Consider the following 17,233-nt stretch of genomic DNA (forward strand, 5'->3'; position numbering starts at 1 on the left):
GAAGAAGCATAGACACCACAGGTGCTACCTTAGAAATTCTTTTGCTAGTTCTATCCTTACCTGAAAGCTTTTTTTTTTTTTTAAAAAAAACTACATCATTCACCATTAAGGTGAAAATAGGTGGTGGTTTTAGTAATACTACAAAAACTACAGCATAGAAGGAGATTTCTGATTTTCAGGGGCCTGGTCTGTTTGTTATCCATACCCAAAGATCCAGAAATGAATCTCAAAAAGCTAGCTATCCTTTAGACTAAGGTCAAGAATAAGACATTAGAGAAGACCTAAAGAGATAGGTATCCCATTCTCTCCTATTCCATCATTTTCAACATGGATTTGAGTGGGTTTCTCCTGTTCCCTTCCTCTACCTGGTTTGCTTTCTTTGCAGCAAAATTTCATTCAAAATACTTTTTTTTGTGTTTTTTTTTTTTTTTTTAGTCTTAATGAGATCCTAAAAACAGACATTTATCATGATTCTTGGATGGGCTTCTTTGAAAGGATTTGTTCATAGCCTTGTTTTGAATGGAGCTGTGTCAGTCTGGTAGTTTAAATTATTTGTCATCTGACAACAGAACACATTCGGAAAATGGTTTGTGGTTTTCTGACTGCAAGTTGCTCTGATTTGTTGACATGTGGGCACAATGCTACAATTTGTAAGAACGAGTTATGCTAGAATATAACAAAGCCAAAATGAATCGAGAAGATCTTTTTGATTGCTGGAATCATTACACAGCTTAAGTTTTACAACATGGGAATAACAGTAATATAATACATGATTACATTAGTTTAACAGCTAAGCTTTGAGTTAGCACTGAGGTTATTATGTTGAATGTGTGGACAATGTGCTTTTAAGAATGCCATATGGTGTTCAAACTCTGTTTGTGCTTACCTGTCTTCACTACAACCATGCAGAGCTTTTACTGAGTGATGTGTGATTATTATTATTTTTTTTAATAGACACATTCCTTGCAAATAGAGTGCTAAATCATGGGTCTAGTGATGGCTTAGTTTTCATCTCGTCTGTGTGTAATGCAAAAAATGGGTCTAGACCTAAATGTTTCGGTAGACCTGTAGGGTATATATTTGACACTTGCTTCCAAATAATTCCTGTTTAATGAGTGATTTTTTTAAAAATAAAAATAGTTTTGTACTTGTGTGCAAGCATGGGGAAAAATGTTATTTCGCTTCTGTGGTTATCTTCCTCTGACTTCTGTCATTACAGCATCATAATTATTCCAGCATTTTATTCCCAGTGAAATCATTTACTTTCATTACTTTTTAGGGTCTGTGCTTGAATTATTTTGGATAGCAATTATCTGTCTTTTTTTGGTGTGTTCAGTGAGGAGCGTATCAGCACTTAATAAAGAATAACATTACTCATAAAGTACTCATGCAGACATATAGGTGACACACAGGTGAATGATGACAGGCACAAGAACAGTATTTAAATGGCAGGACACAGTTTAATTTATAACTGTATCTGCGAGTCTGAATTAGCAGCATTCTTTGTGGATTACTTAAAAGTTTACTTACAAAGATTACTTAAACTATATCAAAGAGTGTTTTCAAAGGAAAAGAATTACATCCTTGTTCCAGACATCTCTGGCACATTCTCTGTAGTGCTGCATCTCTCAGGTGTCAGCCCATGTGTTCTTTAGGAAAATTCCTGGTTAACACAGATAATCATGCAGTAGTATATCAGATGTAGTATGATGTAGATGTAGTTTGAGGAGTGTTTAGGAGCTCCTCAAATTTAATTAACAACACAATTTTCATAACATTTTTAATTTGCCCAAAAGGGCAAAGCTGGGATTTCTTATAAAAATCTGGAGATTTTGCTAGAGTTTTGCCCACCTAGCTCCAGGCAAGTCTGTACCATAAAGTTGCTAGCATTAACTACCTGCATATTCAGGTTTGGCCTGACTGAACCCTGTAAATATCAGCTAGCTGCATTACCATGTGTGGTATCGTTATACTAGCGAGGATGTATGTAAGGAAGTACAGTGTAACTAAGCAAAGTTTCACTTGCAATATCAGGAATCTTCCTAATGTTGTAAGCTACTGTTTTAGTCATGGAATGGTTTTATTGTAATTTCCTTTTGACTCGTGTGAAACAAGAACATCAAAAATGTTTTTCTTGTGTTTCCTACAGTCACATTGTCCTGATGCTGGCAGATGATATGGCATGTAATCCCAGAAATCCCAAACCAGCTACGGTGTTTAGTCATAAAAACATGGAGCTAAATGTGTATGGAGATGATGTGGAAGTAGATTACAGAAGCTATGAGGTAACTGTGCTTTAAATTACTGGGTCTTGATTTTTGTTGTTTTAAAGCTTTATAAAGCTTCTGAAAAATCTGAAGGAAGTCTTTATTCACATGACTAGGCTGGGCTTTTACTGTCACCAACTCTCCTCCCTCATTGGGTTTTGTATGTGAAATTCATTGTACCAGAAACATGATTTGTATTGGTTAAAGAACAGAATCTCCACAGTATAAAAAAGATATCATGATACTTGAATGTGTCCAGAGGAGAGCAACAAAGCAGGTAAAAGGGCTGGAAGGCATGACCTATAAGGAGAAGCTGGGGACACTTGGGTTGCCTAGTCTAGAGAAAAGGCTGAGAGGCGACCTTGCTGCTCTCTGCAGCTTGCTGAGGAGGGGAAGCGAAGAGGGAGGTGCTGGTCTCTGCTTCGGGTAACCGATGAAAAGCTGCACCAGGGGACGTTCAGACTGAACACTAGGAAAAATTTCTGTGCTGTGGGGGTAGTCAAACACTGGAACAGGCTTCCAGGCAATGTGTTTGATGCCCCAAGCCATCAGCCAGTGTTCAAGAGCCATTTGGATAATGCTGTCATTAATACTCTCTAACTTCTGGTTAGCCCTGAAGTGGTTAAGCACTTGAAATAAGTGATCTTTGTAGGTCATTTCCGTCTGAGCTATTCTAATTAAGAATATATGGAACTCCTTGTGTGTATACAAGGAATATATGGATGTTACAGAATTTTCTCATTCGGAAATGGTAGATTGCTGGTTGATGTCTCATCTTGCAAGTACTTAACACCACTGTGAAACTTAGAGCATGCAAGTGAAATGTGTATTATGTTCTTACCAGAGTACGATTTTGTTGCTAGCATTTGAGTTGTATACATCTGCATGAAGAGAAAATGCTGTTTTATAGGAGGTTTTACAATCACCGTTGTGATGATTCTCAAAGACTTATGTAACTGAAATTGATCTTGTTTTTTCTTTCCTGAGTTGCAGAGGAAATTTAAACTTTTATTTTTCCATGGTAACACACACTAATGTTGCACTTTGAGTACATGAACAGCTTTGCCAGAATAAAGGTATACAGTGACAGGTTTTCAGATCAATGAAAAATGTACTTAGAAATTGCAACAGTGGTAGCCTTATTTGATATAATAAAGCAACAGGCTGATACTAGTGAGATGTAATAAAAGGTACTGTATAATTCTGAACCTTACTGCAGTAAAACCTTGAACAGAAAATGTCTGTTGATGCAGTTTATACCATGCAGTACTGCATCTTATTAGACGCACTACATGTTCTATTGTTCTGTTATTTATTTAATGTAACCCAGCTTAGAACTATTGATCAATCTTTTTCTTTAGAAAATTACTTTTTGCTTCTATTCATAGGTTACTGTGGAAAATTTTTTGCGTGTATTAACAGGAAGAATTCCACCAAGCACACCTCGATCCAAACGTCTTCTTTCTGATGACAGAAGCAATATTCTGATATATATGACAGGTAATTTAAGGTTTGTGTATATTGTTCATTGACTTTGTTGGATGGAGCTATATGAAATCTTGAAATCCCGTCAAGAGTCCAAACAAACAAAAGAATTAACAAATACATTTTTTTCTTATCACGTTGTACTAATTAAGAAAATCTGTAAGACAGTACTTATAACCTATAAGACAGTACAAAATATAGTATATATAAGAACCTGTAAGACATAGAGATAGTATATATATAAATATATAAATCTATGTATATAAATACATCTAGAAAAAAATATAATAAGTATGTATAAAAATATATAAGATACTTAAATATATAACGAGACAGTACAGAATATAGTTTCCAGTCTAAAATCTTCTCACTGTCCTAGTATTTTCTTCTGCTGGAGTTCCATTGGAGAAAGAGAATTGTGTTTTGTGCTTTTTATTTTTTATTTATTTATTTTAAGAAAAAACATCAGAGCGAACAGACTGATTATCTTCCTTTAACCTACATACTTGCCTAACTTGTGTTTTTTCTACCAGGCCATGGTGGAAATGGTTTCCTAAAATTTCAAGATTCAGAAGAAATCACAAATGTGGAACTTGCTGATGCTTTTGAACAAATGTGGCAGAAAAGAAGGTAATAATTTTTTATTCAGCGGTTACATACTATATTTCATGAAGATGCCTGAAGTCTTACTGGTAGGCCTTGCTTACCTTTCATCAGTGATGCTATCTGTCATCCATAGAATTGCCTGAAAGTTTGCATTCAGAAAGAAGAGTTCTAAATTTTGTTTTTAGCGTCCTACAGTTACAGATGCTCATATGAATTGCTTTGTCTGAACTCACATCTTATAATCAATCAGTGTGAAGTCTTCTGTTCCTTAGGTTCCTAGAAGCTATCCTGGTAACGAAAAAGCAAAGCTTTTATATTTCAATCTAAAGGAATATGAGTAAGAAAAGGCTGTTCTATTTCTTTCAGGTACAACGAATTGTTATTTATTATTGATACTTGTCAAGGAGCATCCATGTATGAACGATTTTATTCACCTAATATAATGGCCTTGGCTAGCAGCCAAGTAGGAGAAGATTCTTTATCAGTAAGTATGCTTTTTTGTGATCCTGAAGACAATTTTCAGAATACCTGAGTGAATTAAAAGCACAGGTCCGATTGATTTTTTTTTTTTAACTAAAGATTTCTCTTCCAATTGCTGAATGTATAATGTGTTTAGTTACAATGTACAGTTTTGACAAAGCTCCTAAGTGTATTTTCCTATTTGTTTTGTGGGTTCGCGCAAAGAACCAGGCTGCCAGACCAGAGGGAATGGCATGAAGCTGTGACAGGGGAAGTTCAGACTGAATATTAGGAAAAGGTTCTTCACTCAGAGGCCAGTCAGGCTCTAGAATGGGATCCCTAGGGAAGTGGTCACGGCACCGAGCCTGCTGGGGTTCAAGAAGCTCTTAGTCAGCATTCAGACCTGGTTTTGGTTTCATTTTTTTGGGTGGTATTGTGTGGAGCCAGGAGTTGGATTCAGTGATCCTTGTTTGTCCTTTCCAATTCAGGATCTTCTGTGATTGTATGATTCCAGTATACATCTTATTTTTCAGCTTTTCTTACCATAAAAATAAATAATATCAAAAATGTTTCTTAGTAAATTTTATAAATGTAAAACAACAGAAAAGCTTAATTTACTATGCAAAATGTATCATATAAGGAAGAAGATGACTCATCTCTTCCTTTGTCTGTGTGTTGATTTAGTCTAAACTAAATCAACACTATCTACACTAGCTCTTATTGCTCTTGTTTGTGTATTTTGTACTGAGACTATTCTACACAGTTCCAGTTCCGTTCTAAAAAGTTCTGAAGGGCTTGGAAAAGTTTACAGAAATGTTGAGGACCCACAAATCATCATCAGTTCAGTGCTGATAGTTAAAGGTGTCAGTGGAGTTCTTTGCTTCCTGGCCAATTTATGCATTGCCTAGGACTGGCAAAAATCTTAATGGGAAGACTGAGGAGAGATACATGTGGGAAATATTCAGTCTAGTGTTTCTTACACTTGATATATGAAAAAAAACACCACTATCTTTCACTGTAATTATATCTCACCTACATTACAAAAGGAAAATGGGAGAGAGATCTAAGCCAGACCAAAACCAGCAGGTCAGGATTACCTGAATCCACAAAGTACTGTAAAATAAGCTGTCTCTCAGCTCTCTTTTCCAAGACGTAAGGAGCTTGGAGCAGTACATAAATCTCTACTGGAGCGCTAAGAAGAAGGGAGTTTCCACCTTTTTGTCTGGATATAGTCTGGAAAAATGAAGATAAACTGTGTTACGTAGCTCATCAACAATGTATTTCTTCATGGCTAGTTGTTTGCTTTGCTTAATTTTCCTAAGAACAACAACAAAAAAATATTATGCTTAACTTCTGTAACATGCTGTTATGTTCTGTTCCTTTGTCCAAACATCAAGTTCTCTTCTACAAATGCCCAGTAATTGTTGCATGTTGTTTTTAAGCATCAACCTGATCTTGGGATTGGTGTTCATCTTATGGACAGATACACATTCTATGTGCTGGAGTTCTTGGAAGAAATTCATCCAGCCAGTCAGACAAATATGAACGACCTAGTAAGTACAATCTCAACATTTATCAATACAGCAATGACTTCCATTCTTAAAGCTATTTTGTCCATGGTGTTCTCCAGATACTTTCTGTTCAGCTTCGGTTTCTTTCAGAAGAGGCTTTGTGGGGAGGGTCCTTGTGCCATTATTAAATGTAACAGTAGTGTGACATTTACAGGTTTGTCCTCAGCCTGAAAGTGGTTTGTTGGCTACAGAAAAAATTAACCAAAACTAGCTAGATTTTTAAAAATCCACTGAAAAATGGATAAAAATAATTAAATACTCATTTTAATAAGATGAAATATTTTCATGTGAGAAATGATAGTTGGAAACTTCTAAGATACGTAAAATCAGCTTAATAGATGATCAAAGTTAACGTAACAGATACTTTGCAGATGTTGGAAGGTAACCATCTATACTAAGGTGAAAAACAGTTAAAATACTAACTGTGCACTCAAACACCTAGAGACTGATTTCTTCACTTAGATTCCAGAACAAGATATGTGCAAATCCAGGTGTGTTTGGAGTTTATAATATGTTAGGTAACTATTAGATGGAGCTTTCACTTATGAGACGGGAAAAAAAAAAAAACAGCAAGATAACCTCTGACAAAATTTATGAAAATTCCCTTATAACATTTAGATAGGTACATTGATGAGATGACACAAAAAGGAACCATCTTTTCTTTACTTTATTAATTCTTTATGCATGTTCCAGTACTAATTTTATTGTAATAGTATATTATTCTGCAGTATCTTGTAGCTGTAAATCCTGACATGCTGTGTCAATGATTTAAGAGCACCACTGACAGAGCACATTGTCTTTGATTCATTTTTGTAAATGGAGCAGGTGCTCAAAAGTTTTATGCTACCCTCTGTCTACAGAGGTTGGTCTTAGTCTGGCTGTGAGCTCTATAGTAGAATTCACTCTGAACAGCCCACACTTGACAGATTTTATGTTGATACAGAAGCAATTCAGTAGCTGAGATTTGAGATTCTTTTATTGCCATGGGAATGCAATTCTGTTCTTTTAATTAAATACCTGTCTGATCATGAGATACAGAAAACTTTAAAATAAATCCTGTTAAAGAAGAATATGCACTTTTTTTTCATTCATAGTGCATTTGCTTCTACCCGATTAATTCAAACAACATTTTAGAATTTTACTTTGTAAACCAATTTTTTTAAAAAAAGTAATCAGAAATGAATGGTTGTTTCTATTGTATAAGAAGCCATCTGGGAAGTGGTACAGCTGGTTCAGTCAGGCAAATACTAGTTCAGTTATTGTCGACAGCATAGAAAACTTGTTAGTTGGTCAACCATCTTACCGTTTGTGCTCTTTGGAGAAGATATCATTCTGCCTTTACTTTTGTTTTGCTTTTTATGCCAAATAATTATGAAGAGCTGTGGGAACTTATCCCTGACTGATAAATGACAACATGTAAGTCATCATACATCATCAATCAGTCCCTTCTGGGAAGGGAAGAGAATGGACCCAAATATACCATGATACAAGTTGATAATGTGCTCAGTCATAATATGCATGTATTTCAGCAACCTTGTTATAGGGGATGTATGGGGAATACTTTGGCACTGGAACACTGTTAGTGTTGTGCTGGATTAAGAACAAAGAGTTGCTGCTTATGCAAGTCCGATTTTTAAAATTAACACTTTCAGACTCAGGATAACTTATTATGTGTCTCACTAACTAGCTCACTCACAGAACTTTTAAATTATTAGCTAATGTTTAGTTTGCTGTCCAGTTTCGTTCTGTGTCTGATGTCTACTCTTTCAGAAGTGCTCTGCTTTTTTACGCTGCTCCCATTGCATCACCTATGTAGTTTTCTCCAGCCACTCTTAAAAAAAGCTTCTCTTCACATCCACCTAAGTGTTGGATATTGCATTCCTGCAAAGAATGAGACATCTTTCCACCACCTACTTCCCACCTGCTCCGTCTGTGTTGCTAAGGGATAAAGCTGTGCAAATGACTGATTTTCAGTTTGACTGCAATTCCAAAAAAGTAAAGACTAAATTGAAATGTCACACATTTGAACTTTTAAAATAAGATTCAAATACATTTCTAAATGAGACATCGTTTGTCATGAAATAGCTACAAAAACTGTTAAGAAAAGTCAAGATAACAAAGTTTCCATTTGTGGAAATTGTATAGCTTATTTTAAATAGAAACTTATTGAAGCAATTTGGAAAAAATCAGTACATTAAGAAATGTGTTTCATATAGCCAGTGTTTGCATTTTCTTTTTTCTTCTATCAGAAGACTTCAGTTGTGAAAGCGCTGGTCTGCTAGGATGTGATTGCTTTGCAGTTTTTCTTTTCTCACATAGGTACTGGGTAGTTGGATTGTTAATACTGAAGTCCTCTTCTTCCTAGTGCCATTATGCGTTTCTGTTCCAAACGTGTCTCAAAATCTTCCTGTGGTAATAAATTGTTGTGGGACAGGTTACAAACAGTTGAGTGTGCTATTTCTCACTTTCAGTGCTCATGCAGTTGTTTTTGAATGTGTACGTGTCTCTTAAGAGCTTAGAAAAGAGACTTTCAAATCACACCTGACTTGATAATTACATCATCCCAGCACAAAGCAGCTTTGAGTAGAAAATTACCCCAAAATCAGAGCATTCATGGCAGTTTTACTGGGTCAAAGCCACTAAGCTTTGCTGACTGTGCTGTGCTAATGAATCTGTGTGGCTTTTGCTCTGGTTATTGAGTGAACTTTTTGCAATGATACGTGACCTGTTATGGCTACTTTTTTCATTGTAAAAAATAAGATGTTGCTGTTTTTCCATACCTATCAAAAAACCTGTGAAAATTCATGTTTTTTTTTTTCTCTTTTAATTGGGGAGATATTTTTCCCCTTTTTTCAGTGATGCTCAATATTAAGCAGTGCTAGAAGCATTGGTTTTGACCATTATTTAATGTTAAATATAATATATCAACATGTTTACTAAATAATTTCACTTAACAAAGAGAGGTTAATACAAAACTTACATGTGTTCGATAAAGTAGGTTCTCAGGATCTGTTTTCAGTTCTTCCTCAGTTAGCGAATATTGTATTTGCATGGGGACAGTAGCTATGTTCTGGATGTTCATCTGTGGTCTTGAATACCCAGGAGAATAAATTTGGTGGTTTTTTTTTTTTTTTTTAAGTTTTGACTGCTGCAAAGTACAGAAGCACATTGCTGGGTGCTGGTATGCTTCAGGATTCATACTCTTTCATAGGTTTTTAAGGAGTTATGCATAGAGATTTACGAGATACACCAGCCATTCTATGTAATGAACTCTTAAGCTTTTTTTCCAACATAGAAAATAGTATGGAATATTACAGCTTTTCTTTGTTAAAATGATAGTTCTGATTTGAATGACTTTTATTAACAAAACTGATATAGTTTAGGTGAAAGAATTGCCATCTGTCTCTGCGTCTTGCTGTCCAAAAGAAGTTTGCATTTAAAATGAATCAAGGTAGATTATGAGAGTCCATGATAAACATGCTGATTTTGGTCTGAAATTTGCCAGTTTTTAAAACAGATTAAATGTTTTACTTTCAGATTATAGACTTACAGTGCATTTTTGTTTTGTGTGTGTTTTAATTTAAATTTTTTTGTTTGTTTGTTTTAAAACCCCATCAGTGGAGGAAACGTGAGCAGGTTCAGGAGCAGTTGGTGAGACTGGTGCTATCTTCCCTCAAGAATCAGGATATGATAACAATGCAGGAGAGTGGCCTATTCAAAAAGAAACAGATGTTATGTTGTTGAAAATTCATAAGCTTTGAACAATCTGTTTAGTATGTCCGCGAGGTAAAGCTAAAAGGAATCATTAAATCATTTGATGTGGTATCCTGCATGTTCTTGTCACAGGCTATTGTTTTTCTACTTACAAATGTCTGTTTTGCTAAGACATGTTATCCGGAAAAGTGTTCAGTCTCTCTGTGAAAGCACAGAATTATTCTACTGAAAGTTTGCTGTAGTGGTTGGACAGCTTTACAGGTAAACCTGTGCATGTCATTTTTCATTTGAATTTGTCTGAGCTTATATTTCTTTTTGTTGTTAGTATTGACAGGTCTAGATTAAATTCATCTTTGTTATTACTTTCTTTCCGTGAAAATATTTCTATACTGGAATCAATTTTCTTTTTTTTTTTTTCCTTTTTTTAAGAAAAAACCTTTTTATAAAATACAAAAGTTCTGTTTGTAATGCCACTGGCGTGCTGGAAGGAGGTAGGCTGAGGCAGGCACATGATGAGATTTATTCTGGCCATGAAGACAGTGTTTTCATGCAGTGTCATATATGTGATACTCTCAGCTGAGTCTAGTGGAGGTGAAGTAAAAGCTCTAAAGAACGGTGATTAAATCCCTTCTCTGTTTAAGTTTGCCATAATGATTTGTGCAGATCTCACTCTTAAAATGCATTTGTTGAGGGCAAGAAGGAAATACTTGAAGCTGGTGTTTTAGGAATGAAATGAAAGTATTTGCCATGACCAGCAAGGCAAAAAGTTCAGTAAGCTATCAGATAAAAAGATCACTGGGCTTCTGTGCCTTTACTAGCTAACATAAAGCAGAATTGGGAAGCAGGTTTTTCTGATGTCTTTGAAGCTATTTGCAACAGTTGCCTAAGATCAGTAAACCTTTGACTTGCAGTTGGAGAGTCTGTTTGGAGCTGATAGAAGGCAGCTGCATTGAAAGATCATTCATAATTTTTTGAGTTGTTCATTCTCATCATCTAGAGTTATGCTGGTGTTAATGGTACAGGAACATAAAAGTATTAGTTCTTCATGTTTTGTAGCTTTTCTAGCCAGTACGCTTAAAAAGATAGCTGCAGCGTAGGTCTATGGATCTGATATATTTATCAAAATAAATATTTAGGTATATAGCTTACTTTAGAAGACAGTTTTTGTTTGTGCCCTTAGGTGGAGCTAAGTTGAAGAAAATGTGTTGTCTTTTGGTGAAACTGTGAAACAGTGTTAATGAGTACTGACAAACATCTTCTGTATGGGCAGCATGATGCTGACGAGCCTGATTCAGCTTCGCTTCACATGGAGGATAACAAAGATTGGATCTGCTCCTCTCTTGGTTAGCAGCTGTGTGATACTCTGCCAACAAGAGAGATGGGAAACATTAACAAACAGCCCAGTGGGTCTGTGTGCTTGTATCCATCAGTTAGGGTGAAGCTGAGCTGGAAAGTGAGCTGAAGCTGAAGCCTCCCTGGACTTACAGGCTTAGACTTTAGGTATGAAACAGATGTTGTAATGGGAGCGGAATGGAGAGACAGAATCTGTCCTCAGTGACGACGAACTGGGTATATTGTTTCATCTCTGAGAAACTTTTTTAAGAGTAGGGTTCTGTTGCCCTAAGAAGAGCCACACAAACCGTGTATTTTGTGTCAGGCTGAGCACAGAACTTGTACTAGAAGGTATGGGACTGAAACTTAGAGATCTGGTTAGTCAGCAACTGGGCTAATAGAGGCTGCATCTGCATTGAGCCAATTAGGACCTGTGATTCTGCCCTAAGAGTGCAATCACCTAAGAGCTGACTCATGATGTAATAATTAGGGTGTATGAGCTCTACATTCTATGACTCATGGACCAGTTTGTGAAAATCATTTGGAAAACTTAATCTTTAGGAAGATGAGCACCCTTTGTAGTCGTGTGGGTGAATCTGCTCAGTTAAATGTTCTTTGTTGCTGGAACACATGAGGACGTGCATAGCCTACAGTGTTAGCAGGTGGTCTGCAGGCTGTCCATGAGGCAGTTGAATGGACAGCCACATTGGTGGAGAAACTGTCCGGGGCACTGTACACCTAGCACCCACCTAGCACACCACTAGTGCCTGTGTCTAGCAGGGCCGTGCGTTTGGTTGTGCAATGCCTTCTGAGGACTGAGACATGAACTCAGCTTTCTCCAGAGAGTGAGGCCAGTGGTTACGTTTCATGGCACTTGAAGCAATGTAGTGTTACTAAGAAAATTACAAACCAATTATTATTTATTAAGTTTAACTACATGCATTAGGAGATCCCTTGAAATAAGCAGTCTGTCCAGGTAGCAAATGTTAGAGACTTTTGGGTCAGTGTGGTAGGACTTGTGCAAAAAAGCATTGTGTCCAAAATCCATTGGTTTTGCCTTGAATATCTGCTGGATATGTAACAGTCTTGTTATTTAATAGGCATGCTGCTTGTGAGATATTTTAAATGCTACAACAAATCCATCACTATTATGTCTACATATTTTTCTGCAAATCTATACAGAATTGAGTCCATTGAAACCAGTTTAATTTGTTATTGCTGGTTTTATCTTCCAACTGTTGGAATGTGTGCTGAAGATAGTGGACTGACATGTATATAAAACAAATAGTAAAGTGTATAGCTAATTTGTAGGTGTTGCAGGTGTGTCTATGTGAACTTAGTATACATAAGACACCTTTCATATTTTAAGATCCTCATTCTACATTAATTCATAAGTTGTAAACCAGAAATAAGAAAAAGATTTTTTTTTTCCCAGTCAAAATTTAAATTCTTGCTTCATTTCTGAAGCGTTTACTGTGAGATACTTGTCAAGGCTTGTTAATCTTGCCTGCCTCCCTTTGGTAAGTGTGAAGAATTTATACCAACTTACGCTTTTTGGAAGGTTATAGCAGTGTTGCTGCTTCTATATTCAGAAATGCATTTGTGCATTTAATCAATCAGAGGTAATTGGTTAGCTTTCGCAGAAACATTTCTAAACTGGTGTGGGTAATTGTGAAGATTAAGGTTTTTCTGAAACCCATTATCAAGGTGTTTATGCTTTTTAATGTTTTTGATCAATCATTCTTTTTCAGCTGTGGAGCTTGTACTGAAGCTACTGCAAGTTCTGTGTGGCATTTATCTTTCTTATATAAGAATTTCATTTTGATAAGTACCTGAAGAGACTATTAATCAACGAGGGACATGGTATGATTGTTCATCTTTGTTTTCAGTTTCAGGTCTGTCCAAAAAGTTTGTGTGTTTCCACACCTGGACACCGAACCGATCTCTTTCAGCGAGACCCTCAAAATGTTCTCATAACAGACTTCTTTGGCAGTGTAAGAAAGGTGGAAATTACGACGGAGACAATTTCTTTGGACCGTGACTTAGCTGGCTTTGAAAATGAGTAAGTATTCACTATTTAGACTTGGTTTAGAATGGCAGAATCGTTCAGGTTGGTTAAGACCTTTAAGATTATCTAGTCCAACCTTTAACCTAGTACTAAGTCCACTAAACCATGCTACTAAGTTCTAAATCTATGCGTTTATTGAAGACCTCCAGGGATAGTGACTCAACCACTTCCCTGGGTAGCCTATTCCAATGCCACACAACCCTTTTAATAAAGAAATTTATCCTGATATCCATCCTAAACCTCCCTTGGTGCAACTTGAGGCCATTTCCCCTCGTCTTATCTCTTGGTGCTTGGGAAAAGAGCTACAACTTCCTTTAAGGTAATGGTAAAGTAGAATAAGGTCTCCCCTGAACTTTCTCTAAGGTAAAAAACCCCAGCTCCCTCAGCCACTTCTCATAAGATTTGTAATAGCAAAAATAAATGCGTATAGTTCTGTGCAGCAGAAACAAACAAAGGTCTTGTAACTGTCAAGGAAAGAAGAACTCTGACTTCCTGTCAATTTCCTACGGCTGTTCAAAGAATCAGGGAGTCAGTATGGACTGTTACTACTGATAAAGTTGGGATTTATCAGCTGAAAACTTACTTTCTGTTTAAAAATTCCCACCCCCTTATTCCATCCTGTAAGTAAATACTGCTAGAGACGAAGGTGTCTTGGTCAAAACCAAACAATAACAAAATAGTATAAAATTTTATTTCTTCTTTGATAGTTTCATGTGCAGAAACATTTTATTACTGGAAATTCCTGCTTGTGGAAGTTTACTCCTTCAGATAAGCTCTGACTTTAAACTATTGGTTGTTTTCACTGCAGCTAGGTTTCCTTAATAAATGCTTTGTTTCTGTTCTGCAAATTCTCTACCTATTGGCTTTAACTGTCCTGAGAAATTCAGTTGCAGACGTGCAACTATTTACATGAATGAAGTTGCTGATGAAAAATTAGTTGATAGAAATAACAGGGATTCCATTCCTTTGAGGATAAAGAAAGAATTATAAACTCCTTTGTATTCTTGGTATTCTGTTGCCACCTATTGGAAACATGTAAAGGAAGATGTGCTTGTACTGCAGAGTTTATCTGGTGTTGAACTTCTTCCATTTCTAGTAAATCTTCTATGCTTCATGATACCCTCTTCTAGGAGGGGGAAAAAAGAATTAAACTATTCAGCTATAGCCAGGGATGTAATATTTTTCAACCCATAAATTTATGTAAATTATTATCTACCTTGTTGTTTACTATCACTCAAAGAAGTTGTTAGTGGATATCAATTTCATTAATTTTAAAGATAATAGTAACTCTGGCCTTTGTAATTAAAAATCCTACACTCAGTGTATTTTACAATTTATTTTCGTATTTTTATTTTTATCTGCATTGGGCATTTTAGTACCAAACATATAGTGATTAAGCTAATTCTGTGACTGCTCAATTTAGAACAGTTATTCGTTGCACTATATTCAGATAGGGGGTTGATTTTTTTAAAAAACTAAGTTTTCAGTTTCTTGTAACCACTTTGGGAGATTATATAGAGAGTATATTTTAATCAAGAAGAAAGTATGGGCTTTGTAGAAAAGTGCTGGAAAATTGTACCATATAGATAGTGGTGAGGAGTGCTTAATAAATTAAAGAGAATCCCAGGGACTGTACCTCTTGGTATGACAGAGATCTGTCTCATTACAACAAAGAAGAATTCTAGCTTCGAGTGCTTATAAATTTAAATAACGTTTTTAAAAATTACCATTTTGGAGGATCTGTTCTGCAAGAAATGGGTATTCTCTTTTCATTTAAAGAATGGTATAAGCATCTTACACATCCCTTTCTAAGGTTAAGAACTCAGAACTTCACAAATTATGTGATTTTTACATACATGCTACCCAAGTTGTCCCAAATTAATGGAAGTTTGACCCTTGAATGAAAGAATGTGAGTGCATATTCTTATATCATCAGTGTTAGTTCAGTCGTTCTGTGCATTTTGGGCATGTGGTGTCTGCCTACACCCCAGATTGCACTTCTATATGAAATAGGCAGGGAAAGATGGGAATAACATGGACTGGTTTATTCTTTTGGTATCACCGGGAGAGATCATTACTCAGCTTTAATTTTTTTAAATAAAAACCCAGTAAAATTGATAGATTATGAAATCTTCTGGTTAGCACTCTAATTAAATGTTGTTTTGCTTTTAGTATACTTGAATAGTAAGTAAACTCTTCATAAGCTTAGTTTTTAAGCCTACCAGAATGCTTAACTGAATGAACTGCTTATGAATTGTACAACAGGATGCTTTCTTGGGCTAGCTAAATACATTACTTGCTATTTTTTCCTATGCTGTTTTTGGAATTCTAGGATGAAGGATTTTTTTTATTCTCTAGAAAGTATGTAGTGAGGATATTGTTTTCATTTTAGTTTATATTGATGCCAAATGTTAGATTTTTTTTTAAATGAATTTTCATCTTGATTACATTGATCCACAAAGACCAGAGTTTAATAATCTTTTCAAACCAGTCATGAATAATCTTATTCAAGCTTAATAGCATTTTTAAAAGCCTGGGCAAAGAGGAAAAAGGTCATGTAGAATTGACCTTGTACCCCTTACGGGTTTACCTTAACAAAAACATATGTATTTGCCCTTAAGTGTCTGATACAGAAATCAAGTCTATACACCCTAATACAAATATTGATGCATTACAGTTACTGTAAATCTGAGTGTGCAGATCTTATTCTAACAAAATCTATGCATAATATTAAATCTTTTCCTTGTTCTATATTGTATTTGTTAAGTTTTATTCTAAAAGATACTTTGTAGAGATTTTATTTTTAACATTTGATGTATTCTCTTGCTTGCATTCCTTTATGAATCATTTCCTCTTTGTTTCAGTGTTAGCTTGATACTTCTTCCCTTTTTCTGTTACATACTGGTGGCAGTAGAGCGCTACAAAATATTTGTGTTACAGAGCAAAAGGAGGAAACGAAATACAGACTCCAGCTCTGATCCAGTCCTAGGGTAGACAGCCTTAGGTCTGATTTATTTGCTTTAAAGTTACAAGGGTCATGTGTGTAGCTAAGGATGTTATTTAAACAAACAAACAAAAACTGATTACACAGATAATGGGTAAAGAAGATGCTGTTGTGAGATATGAACGTGTATTAGGACTGCACTGTTGGCAGACTGTACAAGTTTTCATCCAACCCACTGATGTGACTTTGCCAAATCTCTTCAGTAGAACTTTGTTCATTTTTACACGCTTCCTTAGGAATTACTTCATAATGCGGCTCTACTCTCAAGCTCAGCGCGCCCTGTACCTGTGCAACCAGCTCAGAATTGGCAGCTTTATGTTGAGCACAAGCCGAGGTATTTGACAGTGAGGTCTTTGAAGTTTCCTTTGGCTTGGGTTGAACTAACACAAAGAAACAATGACTAATTAACCAAAAGAAGAGCATTTCTTTCTGTCCATTTAGTGGTAGGTGACTATTTGCAAGTAAAAGCTTTTTTTTTTTTTTTTTTAAAAAAAAAAAAGGACGGGAGGGGAAAAAAAGAGAAAAAAAGAGAATCCTCTGTTGTTTCCTTTCTTCATAGCAGTTTCGACCTAAGCTATGTTCACTTCAAAGGGTTTCTTCTGTAGTTGCCTCAGTCCTGACTGGGCTTGTAGCTGCCATTTTTAGCAAAATGCCTGAATGTGTAGGTGTTCTGGGGGTTCACCTGATTCTTTTTGTGAGTCTAAATCCCTATGAAATAACAAAAAGT

General features: G+C 35.8%; 1 protein-coding gene across 5 annotated transcripts in view; it reads left to right on the forward strand.

Annotated features, from left to right (window-relative positions):
* Nucleotides 1-17,233, forward strand: part of PIGK (phosphatidylinositol glycan anchor biosynthesis class K) — a 98,740-nt gene that overhangs the window by 30,748 nt on the left and 50,759 nt on the right. For all 5 annotated transcript variants that reach the window (XM_083846520.1, XM_083846519.1, XM_083846516.1 and 2 more), the window contains 6 exons: nucleotides 2,150-2,285; nucleotides 3,656-3,767; nucleotides 4,286-4,382; nucleotides 4,725-4,842; nucleotides 6,260-6,370; nucleotides 13,324-13,496. In XM_083846520.1, the coding sequence (XP_083702646.1) occupies nucleotides 2,163-2,285; nucleotides 3,656-3,767; nucleotides 4,286-4,382; nucleotides 4,725-4,842; nucleotides 6,260-6,370; nucleotides 13,324-13,496 (734 nt within the window). In that variant the 5' untranslated portion in view covers nucleotides 2,150-2,162. The remainder of the gene's footprint in view (nucleotides 1-2,149; nucleotides 2,286-3,655; nucleotides 3,768-4,285; nucleotides 4,383-4,724; nucleotides 4,843-6,259; nucleotides 6,371-13,323; nucleotides 13,497-17,233) is intronic.

Source organism: Anser anser (genome assembly GCF_964211835.1).
Source record: "Anser anser genome assembly, chromosome: 8".
Classification (NCBI taxonomy): domain Eukaryota; kingdom Metazoa; phylum Chordata; class Aves; order Anseriformes; family Anatidae; genus Anser; species Anser anser.